The sequence below is a fragment of the Chiloscyllium plagiosum genome, chromosome 17, assembly GCF_004010195.1.
Source record: "Chiloscyllium plagiosum isolate BGI_BamShark_2017 chromosome 17, ASM401019v2, whole genome shotgun sequence".
NCBI lineage: Eukaryota > Metazoa > Chordata > Chondrichthyes > Orectolobiformes > Hemiscylliidae > Chiloscyllium > Chiloscyllium plagiosum.
This window is the reverse complement of record NC_057726.1, coordinates 55851603-55872337: the sequence shown is the minus strand read 5'-3', so window position 1 is coordinate 55872337 and position 20735 is coordinate 55851603. Positions and strand designations below refer to the sequence as shown.

At 41.5% G+C, this 20735-nt stretch overlaps 1 protein-coding gene across 1 annotated transcript in view; it reads left to right on the top strand.

Annotated features, from left to right (window-relative positions):
- slc12a3 (solute carrier family 12 member 3) overlaps window positions 1–20735 on the top strand; it is a 62553-nt gene that overhangs the window by 13893 nt on the left and 27925 nt on the right. Inside the window, 6 exon segments of the mRNA XM_043707535.1 lie at window positions 5257–5367; window positions 7512–7605; window positions 7608–7622; window positions 8578–8705; window positions 10100–10184; window positions 13812–13966. Of these exon segments, the coding sequence (XP_043563470.1) occupies window positions 5257–5367; window positions 7512–7605; window positions 7608–7622; window positions 8578–8705; window positions 10100–10184; window positions 13812–13966 (588 nt within the window).

Below are 20735 nucleotides of genomic sequence, written 5' to 3'. Positions count from 1 at the left end.
CACAAACCTAGTACACACTGGTCTTGTATCTTTAGTTAGTTTGCTACATCTCAACTTTACACGACAGTTGCTTCGGCAATCCTGGTGCCAATTTCAATTTCACAGGGCATGTAGCTGTTGATCCAACGTATGTAAGGCTGTTAGTGAGCTCCAGTGTGAGCTTGTCCGTGTTGTTAGAAGGTGGAATATCTACCTCCTGGTCCATAACATTGGTCTTTCTGATGCCAATTGTCAGCCCAAGCTTCTCTCTGTTCCGGGAGAACCGATCTACAAGCTGGCCCAGATTAGCTTCAATGATGGATGCCAGTGCAGTTACACTGTTTTGTCTTGACGCACAGTTGCATAGCTAGCTGTCAGCTCTGGTGTGCAGGTTAACAGCCTCCTCATAGAGCAACAGGAATGTAGAGAAATTGGCTGAAGAGAGTCGGTACCAGGACACGGCCCTACCTTGACCACACAGCTGATCTGGAAAGTCTCCAATGAAGCTGTATTGTAACTTGTGATACTCTGCGTATTAATATGGAATTGAAGTAAAGGTGTCCACAAGCCCACATTGGTAGCCTATTTACCGTACCAAAAGGTTGAAGTCTTTGTTGAGGTCTATGATGGTGACATTGTCCGCACAGTTCACACCACTTCCCCTCTAACTGCTGAAGTGAGATGATCAATGTCGACTGTCAATCCACCAGGTTTAAAACTGCGCTGAGACTCGAGGTCAATACATCACTACTTTTCATCATTTATATAAATTATTTGGATGTGAGCATAAGAGATATTAGTAAATTTGCAGATGACACCAAAATTGGAGGTAGAGTGGACAGCAAAGAGGGTTACCTCCGAGTACAACGGGATCTTGATCAGATGGGCCAATGGGCTGAGGAGTGGCAGATGGAAGTTATAGTCATGGAGTCATAAAGACGTACAACATTGAAAGAGACCCTTCGGTCCAACCTGTCCATGCCGACCAGAAATACCAACCCAATCTAGTCCCAGCTGCAGCAGCCAGTCCATTTCTCTCCAAGGCCATCCTATTCAATATACCCATTCAGATGCCTTTTAAATGTTGCAATTGTTCTAGCCTCCAACACTTCCTCTGGCAGCTAATTGCACACACGCACCACCCTCTGCATCTTTCCCCTCTCACCCAAAACCTATGCCGTCTAGTTCTGGACTCCCCATCCCAAGGAAGATACTTTGTCTATTTCTCCTATCCATGTCCCTTATGATTTTATAAACCTCTATGAGGTCACCCCTCAGCCTCTGATGCTGCAGGGAAAACAGCCCCAGCCTATTCAACCTCTCCCTATAGTTCAAATCTTCCAGCCCTGGCAACATCCTTGTAAGTCTTTAACCCTTTCATGTTTCATAACATCTTTCCAATAGGAAGGAGACCAGAATTCCATGCAATATTCCAACAGTGGCCTAACCAATAACATGACCTCCCAACTACTGTACTCAATACTCTGACCAATATAGGAAAGCATGCTAAACGCTGCCTTCATTATCCTATCTACCTGCGACTCCACTTTCAAGAAGCTATGAGCCTGCACTCCAAGGTCTCTTTGTTCAGCAACACTCCCTAGGACCTTACCAGTAAGTGTATAAGTCCTGCTAAGATTTGCTTTCCCAAAATGCAGCACCTCACATTTATCTAAATTAAACTCCATCTGCCACTTCTCAGCCCATTGACTGATCAAGATCCCATTGCAATCTGAGGTAACCTTCTTTGCTGTCCACTACAACTCCAATTTTGGCATCATCTGCAAACTTACTAACTATACCTCTTATTCTCACATCCAGGTCATTTATATAAATGATGAAAAGTAGTGGACCCAGCACCAATCCTTGTGACACTCCACTGGTCACAGGTCCCAGTCTGAAAAACAACCCTCCACCACCACCCTCTGTCTTCTACCTTTGAGACAGTTCTGTATCCAAATGGCCAGTTCTCCCTTTATTTCGTGAGATCTAACCTTGCTCACCAGTCTCCCATGGGGAATCTTGTCAAATGCCTTACTGAAGTCCATATAGATCACATCTACTGCTCTGCCCTCATCAATCCTCTTTGTTACTTCTTCAAAAAACTCAATCAAGTTTATGAGACATGATTTCCTACACACAAAGCCACATTGACTATCCCTAATTAGTCCTTGCCTTTTCAAATATGTGTATATCCTGCCCCTCAGGATTCCATCCAACAACTTGCCCACCACTGACATCAGGCTCACTAGTCTATAGTTCCCTGGCTTGTCCTTACTACGATTCTTAAATAGTAGCACCACGTTAGCTAACCCCCCAGTCTTTCAGCACCTCACCTGTGACTATCGATGATACAAATATCACAGTAAGAAGCCCAGCAATTACTTCTCTAGCTTCCCACTGAGTTCTATGGTACACCTGATCAGGTCCTGGGGATTTATCCACTTCTAAGCGTTTCAAGACATCCAGCACTTCATTCTTTGTAAAATGGACATTTTTCAAGATGTCACCATCTATTTCCTTACATTCGATATCTTCCATGTCCTTTTCCACAGTAAATACTGATGCGAAATACTCATTTCGTATCTTACCCCATCTCCCGTAGCTCCACACAAAGGCCGCCTTGCTGAACTTTGAGGGACCCTTTTCTCTCCCTAGTTACTCTTTTGTCCTTAATGTATTTGTAAAACCCTTTGGATTCTCCTTAACCTTATTTGCCAAAGCTATCTTGTGTCCCCTTTATGCCCTCCTGATTTCTCTCATAAGTGTACTCCTACTACCTTTATACTCTTCTAAGAATTCACTTGATCTATCTTGTCTATACCTGACATGTGCTTCCTTCTTTTTCTTAACCAAACCCTCAATTTGTTTAGTTCATCCAGCATTCCCTATACCTATCAGCCTTCCCTTTCACCCTAACAGGATTATACTTGCTCTGGACTCTCGTCATCTCATTTCTGAAGGCTCCCCATTTTCCAGCCGTCCCTTTACCTGCGAATATCTGCCCCAATCCACATTTGAAAGTTCTTGCCTAATAAGAACTGTCAATTTTATCATCAAAAATGGCCTTTCTCCAATTTAGAACTTCACCTTTTAGATCTGGTTTATCCTTTTCCATCTCTATTTTAAAACTAATAAAATTATGGTTGCTGGCCCCAAATTGCTCCCCCACTGATTCCTCAGTCACCTGCCCTGCTTTATTTCCCAAGAGTAGGTCAAGTTTGCACCATCTCTACTAGTTACATCCACACATTGAATTAGAAAATTTTCTTGTACACACTTAACAAATTCCTCTCCATCCAAAACCCTTAACAATGTGGCAGTCAGAGTCTGTTTGGAAAGTTAAAATCCCCCACCATAACCACCCTATTATTCTTACAGTTTAATTCAGATAAATGCGAATAGCTGCATTTTGGGAAAGCAAATCTTAGCAGGGCTTATACACTTAATGGTAAGATCCTAGGGAGTGTTGCTGAACAAAGAGACCTTGGAATGCAGGTTCATAGCTCCTTGAAAGTGGAGTCACAGGTAGATAGGATAGTGAAGAAGGCGTTTGGTATGCTTTCCTATATTGGTCAGAGTATTGAGTACAGTAGTTGGGAGATCATTTTGCGATTGTACAGGACATTGGTTAGGCCACTGTGGGAATATTGTTTGCAATTCTGGTCTACTTCCTATCGGAAAGATGTTGTGATACTTGAAAGGGTTCAGAAAAGATTTACAAGGATGTTGCCAGGGTTGGAGGATTTGAGCAAAAGGGGGAGGCTAAACAGGCTGGGGCTGTTTTCCCTGGAGCGTCGGAGGCTGAGGGGTGACCTTATAGCAGTTTATAAAATCATGAGGGGCATGGATAGGATAAATAGACAAAGTCTTTTCCCCGGGATGGAGGAGTCCAGAATGAGAGGACATAGGTTGAGGGTGAGAGGGGAAAGATATAAAAGAGACTTAAGGGGCAACGTTTTCACGCAGAGGGTGGTACATCTATGGAATGAGCTGCCAGAGGAAGTGGTGGAGGCTGGTACAATTGCAACATTTAAGAGGCATCTGGATGAGCATATGAATAGGAAGGGTCTGGAGGGATATGGGCCGGGTGCTGGCAGGTGGGACTAGATTGGGTTGGGATATCTGGTCAGCATAGACAAGTTGGACCGAAGGGTCTGTTTCAGTGCCGTACATCTCTATGACTCTGATGCCAGGATCTGCATTCTGGTCAGAGCAACGAGAGTAAACCCCTTCCAACACCACCAATAAAGCAGTTCCTCACTTACTGACTACAGTCACCAAGGTCATGATTGTTATTGACCAAGTTGATTATTTTTGCATCTCTGATTTTGTGAGGCACAGATCCTCCCTACATATGGAGGCATAGGACATGCTGCATTAAATTAAATTCAATTAATGGCCCATCAGCAGCAAAAAATAGCAAATTACTGTGTACTCAGCAGCAAAATACGTTGTATGTAGAATTTCATTCTATTAGCTAAACGGATAAAAAAAACTAACAAATGAAATCAAATAAATTAGTTAATGTTATGTTTTGATCTGTATTAAATCTAATTAACAAACTCTTGAAACGGCTGCCTGGTCTGTTTAATTTCACTTGATTATTGTTGACATATTTCAGTTTTAATTTGCTAAATTAATTTCAGAATGCTGACTATTTTTAAAATTCACCATTCTCTGGTGCTTGCATTCACTCAGAAATCCTACAAAATGATCTCTGCTTCAGACAAACCCCAATGATTATTTTAATGACCAGGTTTCTGAATTTGTCAGCAACACCTTTTGCATAACAACAGTTTTCAGGGTGACCTGACACATGTTGTCTATAATTCTGATGTGTGATGTTTAAATGGCCCATTTCTGCATTATTTGCTAATAGAATCCTAAGTTGGAATCTTGGACACCAGGTAACTTTGTCAGTACAACATTATTTATGAATGTGTCTCTGATTTGTAGATGATCAGTGTAATTATGTCGAAGGAAGAAACCAATCTGAATTTGTTGAATTGAGTTACTCAAGATCAATTATTGAGTTTAACTTGTTGCAAAAAATAATATTTTACAGCAATGTGTTGTTCTGAGATATATCCGCTATTAGGTATTGTTCTTAGCATCCCAAGAATAGTTTTCATAATCAAGTTGCATACACTGAGTGTCTGTGTAATGATTGAAACTGTCATTCCAAAAGGCAGAATGTCTATTTTCAGTTTTGGTGTTATTCAGTTGTGACACTGCAAAGCTCCTATGAATCTAAGCACTTTAACCTTTCAACAGGAGTACAATGCAACAATTGTGGACCCCAAAAATGATATACGGATTATTGGAGTCATAACAGTGACAGTGCTACTTGGGATTTCACTGGCTGGAATGGAATGGGAAGCAAAGGTAAAGCCATGGAAATTGTAACATTACCAAAGTTTTGAGTCTTTGTAATCAGTCAGTTCAGAAAAGTTTAGGTATTGATTTTACTTTTATTTTGTAAATACTGTATCAATGAGTCCCTGTTTATATTTGCTTGTATATGTACTTTATCCATATTTAGGTCACCCACGCACCATATTGTACTCTCATATTTCAGGAGATTAGCAAATGTTCTCACTATCCTTGCTGCTTCTGAGCTGACTGCAGTAAGGTAGATTTAAGGTCCCTGTTGTGACTACTTGAACTTAATTACTTTTTTATCCTCTCTGCACACAGTAAAGAACCCAAGCAATGAGTGACTCTTTCAGCAGCAGAATTCAGTGATCTCACTTGTGTAGCAAACCCATGTCCGACAACTGCACAGTATGGTCATTGGAGCTAGCAACACGTACGCTGTACTGATGTTCTTTTAAGTTCTGGTTGCTATCAAGTATTGCACATGTGACAGTCCCAAAAGCTTAGAGACTAAAGTTATTGCCAATTTGCTGTTTGTAACATGTGGAGTATTCTTTTGAATATTCGGGTTAACAGCATTAGTTTACTGGTATGGGTGACTCATTAGGAATATGATCAAAAGATCCATACAAAGAATTAAAGATTTGTCTTCCCTTCCAGCAGTATGTATCCTACCCTTTGTAAGCTCAACTAGACTTCAGATCAGAGCCTTTGCTGAAATTTTGGGTAGGATGGAGATGGGTTGGAATAAGACAAAGGCTAAACTCCAAGTAGGATGCAGCATATTGCTCCTGATGCGACATCATTTGCATTTATATAGTGGCTTTTACTGGCTGACACAAGCTCAGTAGATTTGGAGGTAGTGTTGGTCAAAAGTACAGGCTTTAGAAAGATTTCTCTTGGTGCTGAGGAACAAAGTGTGAGGACTTCGAGAATTCCACAGAGTGGATCCAAGATGTCAGAATGCTTGACTCTCTCAATAGCTGTAGGACTTTTTTTGTGGTAGTACATTACACTGTTATTCTTTAATGCCTATTATCAGATGTTATGTTTTTCTTCTGCTATTTAATAAGACTTAGTAGAATAAAATTAAAACGTTTTTGTAACTGTTGATATGAAGTGAAGGTCGAGCCCCTCTTAATTAAACCAAACACCTAGAAAAGCTCACCGCTCCTCATAATCTGTTAAAATGAGTGGCAGAGAACTCTTAAATTCCACTAGTTAAAGGAAAAAAAAACAATTCATTTACTTAACTTTAATACTGAACGTGAAACAACAACTATTCACAAATCCAAGCTCCCCTTTTCTTAACTACTTACTATCTGACCCCAACTCTATTTAAAAAGAAAAGCTGTTTTAATAACATATTTATTAAACATTGTATTAACTTAATCTCAAGACCACACGGTCTCTGTCTTCTCTTCTGGCTGATGATCTCCCTGGGTCATCTTTCTTTCTTTATACTGCGAGTATGTTTCACATGAAAAGAGACCTTTGATAGAGAGTGTTTTCTAATTTCTTTTGAGAGCGAGATGTTAGCTGGTCAGTTAGCTGTCCGGCTCTACAGCAGTTGCTTGGCTGATCAATGGCAGTTACTCTCTCACCCATTTTCAAAATGCCTACATGTTTTATACCTCCCATGACACATTAAAATGCATATGATTTGATTGGTTTCTGGATGTCAAAACAATAAATTCAAACTCTATTTAGTATCCTGGGCATAATTTAAACCGATTGGTTAAACTCAAATTATTGTCAAAACAGCAACCAGAACTTAGGAATACATTTAACAGCCATTTCCTACATGTATCTATTTTGGAACAGCTCGTCTCTCAGCCTTTCCATTCGAAAAGCTGAGCCTGCATTTTAAGTTTACTTCAAAATTCAGAAAATGCTTTCTATTTTAAAGTGAGAATGCATACTTTCAACTTCATTACACTGTACATGTTATTTTCAGGGTTGCTTGGTGGAACTCTGCGCTTTAGCAGTGTTTTTCACCAAGTGAGTGAAATGAAGCAATAATTTAGCATTATTTGCATCCTCCAGTTCATTGATCCACCATCTTTGGTATTAGCTGTACTGGTGGGGCAAGGCTACAATTTTCCCGTTATTTTCTGTGATGAAGAATGCCCCTTCTTTTTCCTTTCTGATAGGCACAGGTTGGCTTCTTCTTTGTGATCATGATTTCCTTTGCAAACTACATTGTGGGGACGTTTATCCCAGGATCGCAAGAAAAACAGGCCAAAGGCTTTTCAGCTATAGAGGTGTGTATTTAGGTTTCTAACTTGTGGAGGTTTCTTATTTTCAAGCTACATTTTCTTGCGTCCCTTTTTAATTATTGCATTTGAATGAACAACAATGTTTTGAGGAGTTTTATAGCACAGTTGTGGCAAAATGTATGTTGGGGCACAGACTGCTAATATTCTGCAGATTGTGTGCGCAATGTGGGGAGCTTCAGCCTGTCCCCATGCCCTGGGTTAGGGAATGGGGAAATCAGATGTTTCCTGCTCCTGACTTCAGTGACCTTTGCTGAAAAATAGGTGCAAGTGGCTGTTGACTGAGGATAGAGTTGAGTTCGATTCCTCGTGGATGAATACTCTGTCACTGATCACTGTCTGAGCTCACAAATGAGGAATAGGCATTTCGGCAAAGTAGCCAGATTTCATGGAGCACTACTTCATTGTGAATCACTGCCTTTGGCAGGAGAGTAGGATGGCAGGAGGTTAACTTTTTATACCATCTCTGACATCCTCATTTGATATTTCTCACCTTGGAGCCCTTTGAATTTGTTTTGAATCATGTATGATAATAAGCATGTTCTCTCTGTTCATTCTGTCCCGCAGTAGAGAAAACAAGCAACACTTTGATGGAAGGCTTGTGCCCGAAAAGTCGACTCTCTGAACCTCAGATGCTGTTGTGCTTTTCCAGCGCCACACTTTTTGACTTTGCAGAATAAAGCAGTGTTGACAAATGTAAAACGCAATGTTGCTTGGTGCAAGTGTTTTGTATTAGGATGTATTCACTGAACAACCTGCTGTGAATTGCTACCACATTGATAACTTCAAGCGATTTTGACTGGGTTTGCTTAGGTTGTTTTACAATTGATTGCAGCACTCAGAACATGATGATTTGTAGTTGTACTGATGCATGGTGATTGGTTGGATTCAGACAGTGGTGTCCACCTCTGCTGTTCACTCTCGTGCTGATTTTGCTTTTCAGCTGATATATTTGCCCAGAACCTTTTGCCTTGCTGGTGAAGTGACTCGTCCTTCTTTGGCATGTTTTCCATTTTCTTTCCCTCTGCAACTGGCATCCTGGCAGGTGCAAACATCTCTGGCGACCTGAAGGTAATTCAAAATGCTGTGAATGAAAACATAAAATTGTAAGATTTTTTTTGTCAACATCTCTTTGTGGCAAGGTCTGTGCAGCTGTAAAACAGGAAGTACTTCTTTATAGAGTCATGGAGATGTATAGCACAGAAACAAACTTTTGTCAAAGCTATCCATGCTGACCACATATCCTAAATTAATCTAGTCCTATTTGTCAACATTTGGCCCATATCCTTCTCAACTGTTCCTATTCATATACGCATCCAGATGCCTTTTAACTGTTGTAATTGTAATAGCCTCTGGCTCTTCCTCTGGCAGTTCATTCCATATATGTAGCACCTTCTGCCCCTAAGTTCCCTTTTACGTTTTTCCCCTCTCAACTTAAACCTATGCTCTCTAGTTTTGGACTCTCCAATTCTAGGAGTAAGATCTTGGCTATTTATCCTATCAATGCCCCTCACTTGCAGCAATATCTTTGCAAATTTCCCAGCTCCAGAAAAATATATCAACAAAGTAAAAAGGTATATTTCAGGCTTTTACAACTTAAAAAGAGCAGTAATAAATTTAATGATCAAATGTATCTAAGTATTATGAAGGAAGATAACTGCTTTCTAATGGTATTCCTTCTTGTTACTGGTTTTATGCTTTCAATTTTTGGTTTTAGACTAATTGTGGACTAGATATTTGTGTGACATCTTTCCCTCTCATGGTAATATGACTGACGTGTGTCATATAATTGAGTGTGTAATTTCCAAAAATTACTGAGGAGGAGAGTTTGAGAAAGCTGTAGTCAATTTGCTTCCAAGTTTGTTTCTTTCACTTGATCAGGTGATGAATGCAAATGTAGAAAATGAAACTGATGTACCATTCTATACGGGAATTAAAAATTCATCAATCTTTTGAATTTCAGATAATAATAATTGGACAACTGTAAAATGGTTATCTCGCTTAAACTGATTAAAATTGGGGGTGTTAAATATGCTGTCACGAAATGGATTACGTTTATTGGGAGAAAATGGCACTCGAGGGGCTGAATACTTTGGAAAGTAATAGTTGGGTCTGCTAAAAGAGACAAGGTTATCGAAAGTAAGGGATAAACAATTTTTGGTTGGATTTTCAGGCCATTTAAGTTCCCTGATCTGACCTGGGCACCTCGAATCCAAATCCAAACTTATTCTGTTTTTATTGAAGGGGCATTTCCCATGTGTCTTTGTTCTGAAATTTGGCCTGGAGTAAACTATCTCAATTAACCGAATAATCAATTATCCGAACAAAATAGTGCCCGTCCATCTCATTCAGATGATCGAGGTTCCCCTGACTTGCCTTCTGTTAACTCATTACCATTTTCTGTCTGCAGTTAGTAACCTCCTTATGTACTGAATGGCCTCATTTGCATTGCACTATACTTCTACGACCCTGCTGTAGCCATTCCAAAGGGAACTCTGTCAGCCATTTTTTGGACAGCCTTTTCCTACCTTGTAATTTCTGCTACCATTGGTAAGTTGTAGAATGATTATTATTTGTCATCATTATATAACTATGATTTCTTCTTTACTTTTGAAAGTTTATCTAAAACTTGTAGATTCATTGTTTCTTATTACAAATGACCAGGTTCCAGTTTGCTGTGTTGTTTACATCTTTAAATTCAAATTGTTCATTGTTTTTGCATAACAAAAAATATTGAATTATTGGTCATTGCCTTTTATCAAGTGCTTATCCAGAATCACAAGTCATTAATATGAGAACACCATTGCATTTATTTAGATCTCTGGGAATTCTTACTACAAACAGTGCAAAAGGAGCTTTTACATTTGCATGACTGTGCAGGCAGGGCCTCTGCTTCGCTTTTTTTGTCGCCCAAAAGTTGTGATGTTGCAGGTATTGTATTATTGCACTGAAGACACAACCTCCAGTCTCTGGAGCAAGGCTTGAACCCATGACTTAAGTGGTAAAGGTGCTATCAACTAAACTGAGGTAGCACACATGTAGAAATGATTGCCTGATGCAAGCGTAGGAACATTTAAGATGGTTAAGTCATATTCTTTTATCTAATGATTTGGCAGTTGTTAGCCTATTGAAATAGATGGGCAAACGCATTCAAAGAACATAACACAGTAGTGCAGATCCTTCGGTCCTCAATGTTGCGCTGACCTGTGGAACTAATCAGAAGCCCATCTATCCTACACTATTACATTTTCATCCCTATGTTTATCCAATGGCCGTTTAAATGCCCTTAAAATTGGTGAGTTTACTACTTTTGCAGGTAGTGTGTTCCATGCCCCAACTACTCTGAGTAAAGAAACTACCTCTGACATCTGTCCTATATCTATCACTCTTCAATTTAAAGGTATCTCCCTCATGTTAGCCATCACCATCCGAGGAACAAGGCTCTCACTGTCCACTTTATCTAACCCTCTGATTATCTTAAATGTCTCAAGTCACCTCTCAACCTTCTTCTCTCGAATGAAAACATCCTCAAGTCCCTCAGCCTTTTCTCATAAGACCTTCCCTCCATACCAGGCAATATCCTAGTAAGTCTCCTCTGAACCCTTTCCAACGCTTGCACATCCTTCCTATAATGTGGTGACCAGAACAGTACGCAGTATTCCAAGTGCGGCTGCATTAGTGTTTTGTACAGCTGCAGCATGACCTTGTGGCTCCAAAACTCAATCCCTCTACCAATAAAAACTAGCACATCATATGCCTCTTGACAACCCTATTAACCTGGGTGGCAACTTTCAGGGATCAATGTACATGGACACTGAGACGTCTCCACTCATCTGCATTACCAATAATCTTCACATTAGCCCAGTACTCTTTATTCCTGTTGCTCCTTCCAAAGTGAATCACCTCTCAGTTTTCCGCATTAAACTCCATTTTCCTCCTCTTATCTATGTCCCTCTGTAACCTGCAACATTGTTCAGCACTCTCCACAACCCCACCAACCTTAATGTCATCTGCAAGTTTACTAACCTATCCTTCTACACCCTTATCTAGGTTATTTATGAAAATGACAAACAGCAGAGGCCCCAAAACAGATCCTTGCTGTACACCACGAACAACTGAACTCCAGGATGAACATTTCCCATCAACCACCACCCTCTGTCTTCCTTCAGCTAGCCAATTTCTGATCCAGACAGCTAAATCACCCTCAATCCCATGCCTCTGTATTTTGTTCAATAGCCTACTATGGGAAACCTTATCAACTGCCTTACTAAAATCCATATACACCATATCAACGTCATCCACCTGTTTGGTCATCTTAAAGAACTCAATAAGTTTAGTGAAGCATGACCTACCCTTCACAAAACCATGTTGACTAGCCCTAATCAAATTATTCCTCTCTAGATGATTATAAATCCTATCTCTGATAACCTTTTCCAACACTTTTTGCCCACTGCTGAACTAAGGCTCACTGGTCTCTAATTACCAGGGTTGTCTCTACTCCCCTTCTTGAACAAGGGGGCACATTTGCTATCCAGTAGTCTTCTGGCACAATTCTTGCAGAAAATGACGACATAAGGATCAAACCAAAGGCTCTGCAATCTCCTCCTTGGCTTCTCGGAGAATCCTAGGATAAATCCTATCCGGCCCAAGGGACTTATCTGTTCTCACACTTTTTAGAATTGCTAACATCATCTCCTTGTGAACCTCAATCCCTACATTCCTTAAAATAATGGGTAACGGAATGATCTACAAATGTTTGAAGAAAACAATCTAAAACATTCATTCGAAGAATGAAATAGTCCTAGTCATATCCCAACTGTATACTAGAGTGAAGATATTTGTGCTTGTTGTTTGCTGAGAGTTTTTAAGTAGTTGGATATGTCAATTTGTTGAGCAGCACAAATGCATAAATATATTACACACAAGTGGTAAAGTGGGGTAGTGTGCCATCATTAACAGCAACAACACAACGATCTTCAACCAGTCACATGTTTTGTATTCCACAGATTCCTATCCTTTTTTTATTTACTTATGGGGCGTGGGCATTGCTGGCTGCGCGAGTATTTATTGCCTAAGTCAAATTGCCCTTGAGAAGGTGGTGGAGAGCTGCCTTCTCGAACTGCTGCAGTTCCCTTGTGTAGGTACGTCCACACTGCCATTAGGCGGGGGCATGTTGCAGGACTTTGACTTGACAGGAGCAAACAAACACTGTTATTCGAGTATGTGACTGAATTGTTAGTAGATCTTTCAAATCTTTGCACATCAAAGCTGACATTTTCTGAGCATGCGATACAATTTGGATTCTGTGTGAAAGAATCCTGGACACTCAGCTGTACCGCTTGAGACATTAAAAATAGTTGCTGGAGGAACATAGTATTGGGCGTAGGCTATTCAGCCCCTTGAGCCTGTTCTGCCATTCAGTGAGATCATGGCTGATTTGTGGCCTAACTCCATATACCTGCTTTTGACCCATATCCCTTAACTCTTTTATTTAACAAACGTTTATCCATTTAAAGTTAACAACTGATCCAGCATCTACTGCTGTTGCTAAAACCGGGTGCAAATATTTGCCACTCTTTGTGTATTGAAAACTTTATTTTGATCATTCATGGGATGAGAATGGCCACTGGCTCGGCCAGCATTTATTGCCCATCCCTAATTGCCCAGGGGCAGTTAAAAGTCAATCACATTGCTGTGTGTCTGGAGTTACATGTAGGCCAGACCAGGTAAGGATGGCAGTTTCCTTCCCTAAAGGACTTTGGTAAATCAGATTTTTTTTTTCCCCAGAATCCAACAATGGATTCATGATCACTATTCGATTCTTAATTCCAGATTTTCTTATTGAATTCCAACCTGGGTCCCCAGAACATTACTTAGGTTTCTAGTGATAATACCACTAGACCACTGCCTCTCCATGACAAAGTAGTCAATTTCCTAACATCTCTCCTGAGTGGCCTGGCCCTAATTCTCAACTGTAGCCCCCTAGTTCTAGAATCCACAACTTGTGGAAATAATGTATCTACCTGGTATTTTCTTGAGGAACACTCTCTCTCCACCACCCCAAACACAAAGGCAAACTCCTTACCATACACCATTCTTAAAACTAGAGTCTTCAAGGATATAAGAATGGTCAGATGTTCATGAAACGTATCTTTAACCTAGCTCCTTCCACCTTAGGACCTTGTGTTGTATGTGATGCCTCTGGTAGTCTCAATGACACCATTCTTGTCGGTTCAACGGATTGTGAGGGCATTGCCTGTGGTTATGGATGGAATTTCACTGAATGCACTCAGGCTGGTACATGTACTTATGGACTCATTAACTGCTACCAGGTAAAAACAATACAGCGGCAATTACATGTTTATACTTGAAGCAGCAAAATTATTTTTATTGACATGGTAGTTTTTGATTTAAAAGCTGTAGGAAAGGAAGTAAGGAATGGAAAAGGAGAGTTTGTCAGTTCAAATTCTCTACAATAAGAATAATTGCAAATTAGTGTGGTACATTAGAACTGCGCATACTAAAATATTATCTTTTGCATATTTTCTGGAATTAATTGTCAGAGCATTGAAGGGAAATAGGAATTGATGAATTGGAACTTCAAAGTGTTGCATGGCACTGAATGGGAATTGTCACAGTGAAATTCTGTGTTGAAAAGATCACCATTTCTGGAGCTGAGTCAATTGAACAATCACTGTTGGATGTAAAGAGGCCAATCAGCCTGTCAAATTCATGCTTGTTCTCTGTTTAAAAAAAGACACTTGATTCAATTTCATTCCCAGGCCCTTTCCCAATCACCCTATGTGTTTTCTTTTCCCCTGTCAGGTGCTTACCCAATACACTTCTGTAAGTAAGCCACAGTAAAGTTTGCCTCCTCCACATGCTGGTGCATTCTCGATTGTAAATACGGGACAAGGATTTTCTTTGTCACCATCAGTTCTTTTGTCAATCACCTTCAATGTATGTTCTCAAATGTTTGACCCAACAGGAACAGCTTCCTGATACCTACTTCGTCTAACTACTTTTTCCACATCCTTCAGGCTTTAGAATGCTTTGAGGGTGGCACAGTGGCTCAGCGGTTAGTACTGCTGCATCAGCACCAGGGTCCGGGGCGGGGATTTGGGTTGGATGTGGACTCAATAGACCAAGTATCCTGCTAGAAAAGTGATTGCTGGGCGTCTTGCTAAGATATTTGTATCATCGATAGTCACAGGTAAGGTGCCGGAAGACTGGAGGTTGACTAATGTGGTGCCACTGTTTAAGAAGGACAAGCCAGGGAACTATAGACCAGTGAGCCTGATGTCGATGGTGGGCAAGTTGTTGGAGGGAATCTTGAGGGACAGGATGTACATGTATTTGGAAAGGCAAGGACTGACTTAGGGATAGTCAACATGGCTTTGTGCGTGGGAAATCATGTCTCTCAAACTTGATTGAGTTTCTTGAAGAAGAAACAAAGAGGATTCATGAGGGCAGAGCAGTAGATGTGATCTATGTGGACTTCAGTAAGGTGTTCGACAAGGTTCCCCATGGGAAACTGACTAGCAAGATTAGATCTCACGGAATACAGGGAGAACTAGCCATTTGGATACAGAACTGACTCAAAGGTAGAAGACAGAGGGTGGTAGTGGAGGGTTGTTTTTCAGACTGGAGGCTTGTGACCAGTGGTGTGCCACAAGGATTGGTGCTGGGCCCTCTACTTTTTGTCATTTACTTAGGAGTGGCAGATGGAGTTTAATTCCGTTAAATGCGAGGTGCTGCATTTTGGGAAAGCAAATCTTAGCAGGACTTATACACTTAATGGTAAGGTCCTAGGGAGTGTTGCTGAACAAAGAGACCTTGAAGTGCAGGTTCATAGCTCCTTGAAAGTGGAGTTGCAAGTAGATGGAATAATGAAGAAGGCATTTGGTATGCTTCCTATATTGGTCAGAGTATTGAGTACAGGAGTTGGGAGGTCATGTTGCGGCTGTACAGGACATTGGTTAGACCACTGTTGGACTATTGCGTGCAATTCTGGTCTCCTTCCTATCGGAAAGATGTTGTGAAACTTGAAAGGATTTAGAAAAGATTTACAAGGATGTTGCCAGGGTTGGAGGATCTGAGCTACAGGGAGAGGCTGAACAGGCTGGGGCTGTTTTCCCTGTAGCATCGGAGGCTGAAGGGTGACCCTATAAGAGGTTTACAAAATTATGAGGGGCATGGATAGGATAAATAGACAAAGTCTTTTCCCTGAGTTCGGGGAGTCCAGAACTAGAGGTTTAGGGTGAGAGGGGAAAGATATAAAAGAGACCTAAGGGGTAACTTTTTCACGCAGAGAGTGGTACATGTATGGAATGAGCTTCCAGAGGATGTGGTGGAGACTGGTACAATTGCAACATTTAAGAGGCATTTGGATGGGTATATGAATAGGAAGGGTTTGGAGGGATATGGGCCGGGTGCTGGCAGATGGGACTAGATTGGGTTGGGATATCTGGTCAGCATGGACGGGTTGGACCAAAGGGTCTGTTTCCATGCTGTACATCTATATGACTCTATCTATGACTCTATTTAGATCTATGGGTGTATGTGTAGGGAAGCAAGTGAAAGGGGGTAAGCAGAAAGGGAAAGGAGGCCGCAAGGAGCTGACTAGAGCCTGGAAGGGAGGGTCAGCTAGGGCAGAGGGGAGGAATATTGAGGCTGAAAGTGAAGTGCAGGAGCAAGAAGGCGACACGTGAGGGGGCAGGTACGTGGAGTCTGCATGCAGGTACGATGAAGGTGATGGAACATGAACATGAACATGACCGGGTGGCAGGCAGCAACTCATGAACCAGTGCTATGCTAGTATCCCAGCTATTCTGAATAACTATTACTGATGTGGATGAGTGAAACATCTGTAATATCTCCAGATTTGCAGACAACACAAAACTGGGTGGGAGGATGAGCAGTGCGAAGGCTGCTGAGATGCTTCAGTGTGATTTGGACACGTTGAGTGAGTGAACAAATGTATGGCAGATGTGGATAAATGGGAGGTCATCCACTTGGGCCGCAAAAACAGGAAGGCAGATTATTATCTGATTGGAAAAGGTTGAAGTGCAATGTGACCTGGGTGTCCTTGTACACCATTCATTGAAAGTTAGCATACAGCTGCAGCAGGCAGGAAAGAAGACAAACGGTATATCAGCCTTCATAGCAAGAGGAGGAGTGTCTTGCTGCAATTGTACAGGGTCTTGGTGAGGCAACACTTGGAGTGGTGTGTGCAGATTTGGCCTCTTATCTTAGGAAGGATATTCTGGCTATGGAGGGAGTGCAATGAAGTTTTATCAGACTGATTTCTGGGACAGCAACATTGACATTTGGAGAGAGACTGGATCTGTTAGGACTATATTCATTAGAGTTTAGGAAAATGAAGGAGGATCTCTCTATAAAATTCGAACAGGATGTAACAAAATAAATGCAGGAAGGATGTTTCAATGTCTGGGGAGAACCAAGGGGTCACAGTCTAAGGATATGAAGTAGGCTATTTGGGCTGAGATGAGGAGAATTTTCTTCGGCCAGAGTGGTGAGCCTGTGAAATTCTCTATGACAGATAGCAGTTAAGACCAAAACATCGAACGTTCTCAAGGAGTTAGGTGTCATTCTTAGGACCAAAGGGATCAAAAGTGTATAGAGAGAAAGCGGGAGCAGGGTGCTCAGTTGGTGATCAACCATGAAAGACAGCAGGCTTGAAGGACCAAATTGCCTACTCTTCCTGTTTTCTGTTTCCATGCAAAGGAGGTCTCAAAAGAGAGAAAGCAGTTTTAAAGCTGTCAACAAAAGAACATTGTCTCACTGGGATCCAAGCAAACCTGAAATCACTGAGGTAATAAGTTCTTGGCAAATGCAGTGGATGCAGTCAATTGTTAAATGTAAATCTGAAATTGAGATCTGAAAAGTAGTAAAGAGAATAAATACTGCCTGATTAAAATGGTCCAGCTTTGAATATACACAATGGAAATGCATTAGCTGTAGCCTCACTAGTCTGTATAAGATGTGTTTTAGCTAATGGCTTTTTATGTTCAAAAGTTTTTGTAACTTATTTTGGAAAAGAAAACTTTTACTGATATCTTACACCTGTTATCTTGTTCCAATGTAAACTATGGTGCTTAATGCTTTCCTTGTGTCTTGTGGCTTTAAGTTGGATGGAGAGTTAGTAATTGAGAAAATAACTGAATTATTCTAATTCCGGTTCTGCATATATTAACAGAAAAGCAGAAGGTATTGATACTGTGTGACTGCATCACCTAACTCATGAGTTAGTGAGAATGAAAATGTAATTGCTGAAAGTCACACTCACAGCCATTTTGGGGGGAAAATGGCTGTTTACATAATATAAACAACAGGTTGTGTGCAATTATCTGACAAAGCTCTGGTTGCAAAATGAAATATACAGGAACCGGCACTTCTGATGGGCTCAATAAATAGAAACATAGAATGCAAAAGCAAAGCTTTTTCTACCAGTTATATAAAACCGATTTGCATTATTATTGCTGCATGGCTACTGTTTCCAATGCCACATATCAGAAGTGTGTAAAGGTTTTGTAATGTCAAATACATGGGGAAAGATTGTGAAGAGTGGGGTGGGTGGTAGGATTCCTTGGTCCTCTTGTTGAATGACCTCTTCCTATGCTGCATTATTCTGTTCTCTAGGACTGAAACGTGTGGGGGTGTTTAACACAACCTGTGAAGGTTAGAAATAGACACAGGGTTTGGAAACAGGAGAAAATCCAGGACCTATACTTTATCATAGAACAAAGAACATTACAGCACAGTACAGACCCTTCGGCCCACTATGTTGAGCCACCCTGTGAAACCACTCTGAAGCCCATAGATCCTACACTATTCTATTCTCATCCAAATGTATATCTAATGACCATTTAAATGCCCTTAAAGTTGGCGAATCTGCTATTGTTGCAGACAAAAGGTTTCACGCCCCTATTACTCTGAGTAAAGAAAATACTTCTGACACCTGTCCTGTATCTATCACCTCTCAATTTAAAGCTGTCTCCTTGTGCTAGCCATCACCATCCAAGGATAAAAGCTCTCAATGTCCACTTTATCTCATCCTCTGATCATCTGATATGTCTCAATTAAGTCACCTCTCAACTTCCTTCTATGTAATGGAAACAGCCTCAAGTCCTTCAGCCTTTCCTCATAAGACCTTCCCTCCATACCACGCAACATCCTAGTAAATCTCCTCTGAACCCTTTCCAATGGATCCTTCCAAGGATGCAGTGACCAGAATTGTACACAGTACTCCAAGTGTGGCCGCACCAGAGTTTTGTATAGCTGCAACATGACCTCATGACTCTGAAACTCAACCCCTCTACCAATAAAAGCTAACACACCGTGCACCTTCTGAACAACCCTATTAACCTGGGTGGCAATCTTCAGGTTTCAATGTACATGGACACCTGAGTTCTGTCTGCTCATCTACGCTACCAAGAATCTTACCATTAGCCCAGTACTCTATATTCCTGTTGCTCCTTCCAGAGTGAATCACCTCTCACTTGTCTGCATTGAGCTCCATTTGCCTCTCAATTTAAAGCTGTCCCCTGGTGCTAGCCATCACCATCCAAGGCAAAAAGCCCAGCTCTACAGCTTATCTATGTCCCTCTGTAACCTGCAACATCCTTGGGCACTATCCACAACTCCACCAAACTTAGGATCATCTGTAAATTTGCTAACCCATCCTTCTATGCCCTCATCCAGGTCATTAATAAAAATGACAAACAGCAGTGGCCCCAAATCAGATCCTTGCAATACACCACTAGGAATTGAGCTCCAGGTTGAACATTTCCCACCAAACACCACTCTCTGTCATTCTTTCAGCTAGCCAATTTCTGATCCAAATCGCCAAATCACCCTCAATACCAGGCCTCTATTTTCTGCAATAGCCTACTGTGGGGAGCCTTATCAGACACCTTACTGAAATCCATAGACACCACATCAACCACTTTACCCTCATCCACCTGTTATCATCCTGACCTTGCCTCTAAATATCTGTTCCCAATCTTCTTGAAGGGGAATAACCCCAGCTTCTCCAATCTGTCTATGGAATGAAGTCTCTCATTTGTGGAACCAATTCTTTTGTTTGCACTTTCTCTAAAAATCTTCATATTCTGTCTAACGTACTGAATTTGATACTCGTTTGAGGCAGAGCCTCTATTTTGGAAAGGTCCACCATAACTTCATTGCTTTTATACGGTCTCCTTCTGTCTATAAAGCTTAGTTGGGATTCCTACTTAATTATTTCCTTAACCTGCGAGGAGAAAGTGAGGTCTGCAGACGCTGGAGATCAAAGCTGAAACTTTATTGCTGGAACAGCACAGCAGGTCAGGCAGCATCTAGGGAACAGAAGATTCGACGTTTCGGGCACATGCCCTTCTTCAGGAATGAGCAGAGAGTGTTCAGCAGGAGAAGATAAAAGGTAGGGAGGAGGGACTTGGAGGAGGGGCGTTGGAAATGTGATAGGTGGAAAGAGGTCAAGGTGAGGGTGATAGGTCGGAGGAGACTAACTATCCGTGATCCCAGTCTGGTTCACTGTGATCCTGACCTAATTAAATGTGATCCCAGTCTGCTTCACCGTGATCCTGACCTAACTATCCGTGATCCCAGTCTGCTGCACTGTGATCCTGACCTAACTATCCGTGATCCCAGTCTGCTGCACTGTGATCCTGACCTAACTATCCGTGATCCCAGTCTGCTGCACTGTGATCCTGACCTAACTATCCGTGATCCCAGTCTGCTGCACTGTGATCCTGACCTAACTATCCGTGATCCCAGTCTGCTGCACTGTGATCCTGACCTAACTATCCGTGATCCCAGTCTGCTGCACTGTGATCCTGACCTAACTATCCGTGATCCCAGTCTGCTGCACTGTGATCCTGACCTAACTATCCGTGATCCCAGTCTGCTGCACTGTGATCCTGACCTAACTATCCGTGATCCCAGTCTGCTGCACTGTGATCCTGACCTAACTATCCGTGATCCCAGTCTGCTGCACTGTGATCCTGACCTAACTATCCGTGATCCCAGTCTGCTTCACTGAGATCCTGACCGAACTATCCGTGATCCCAGTCTGCTTCA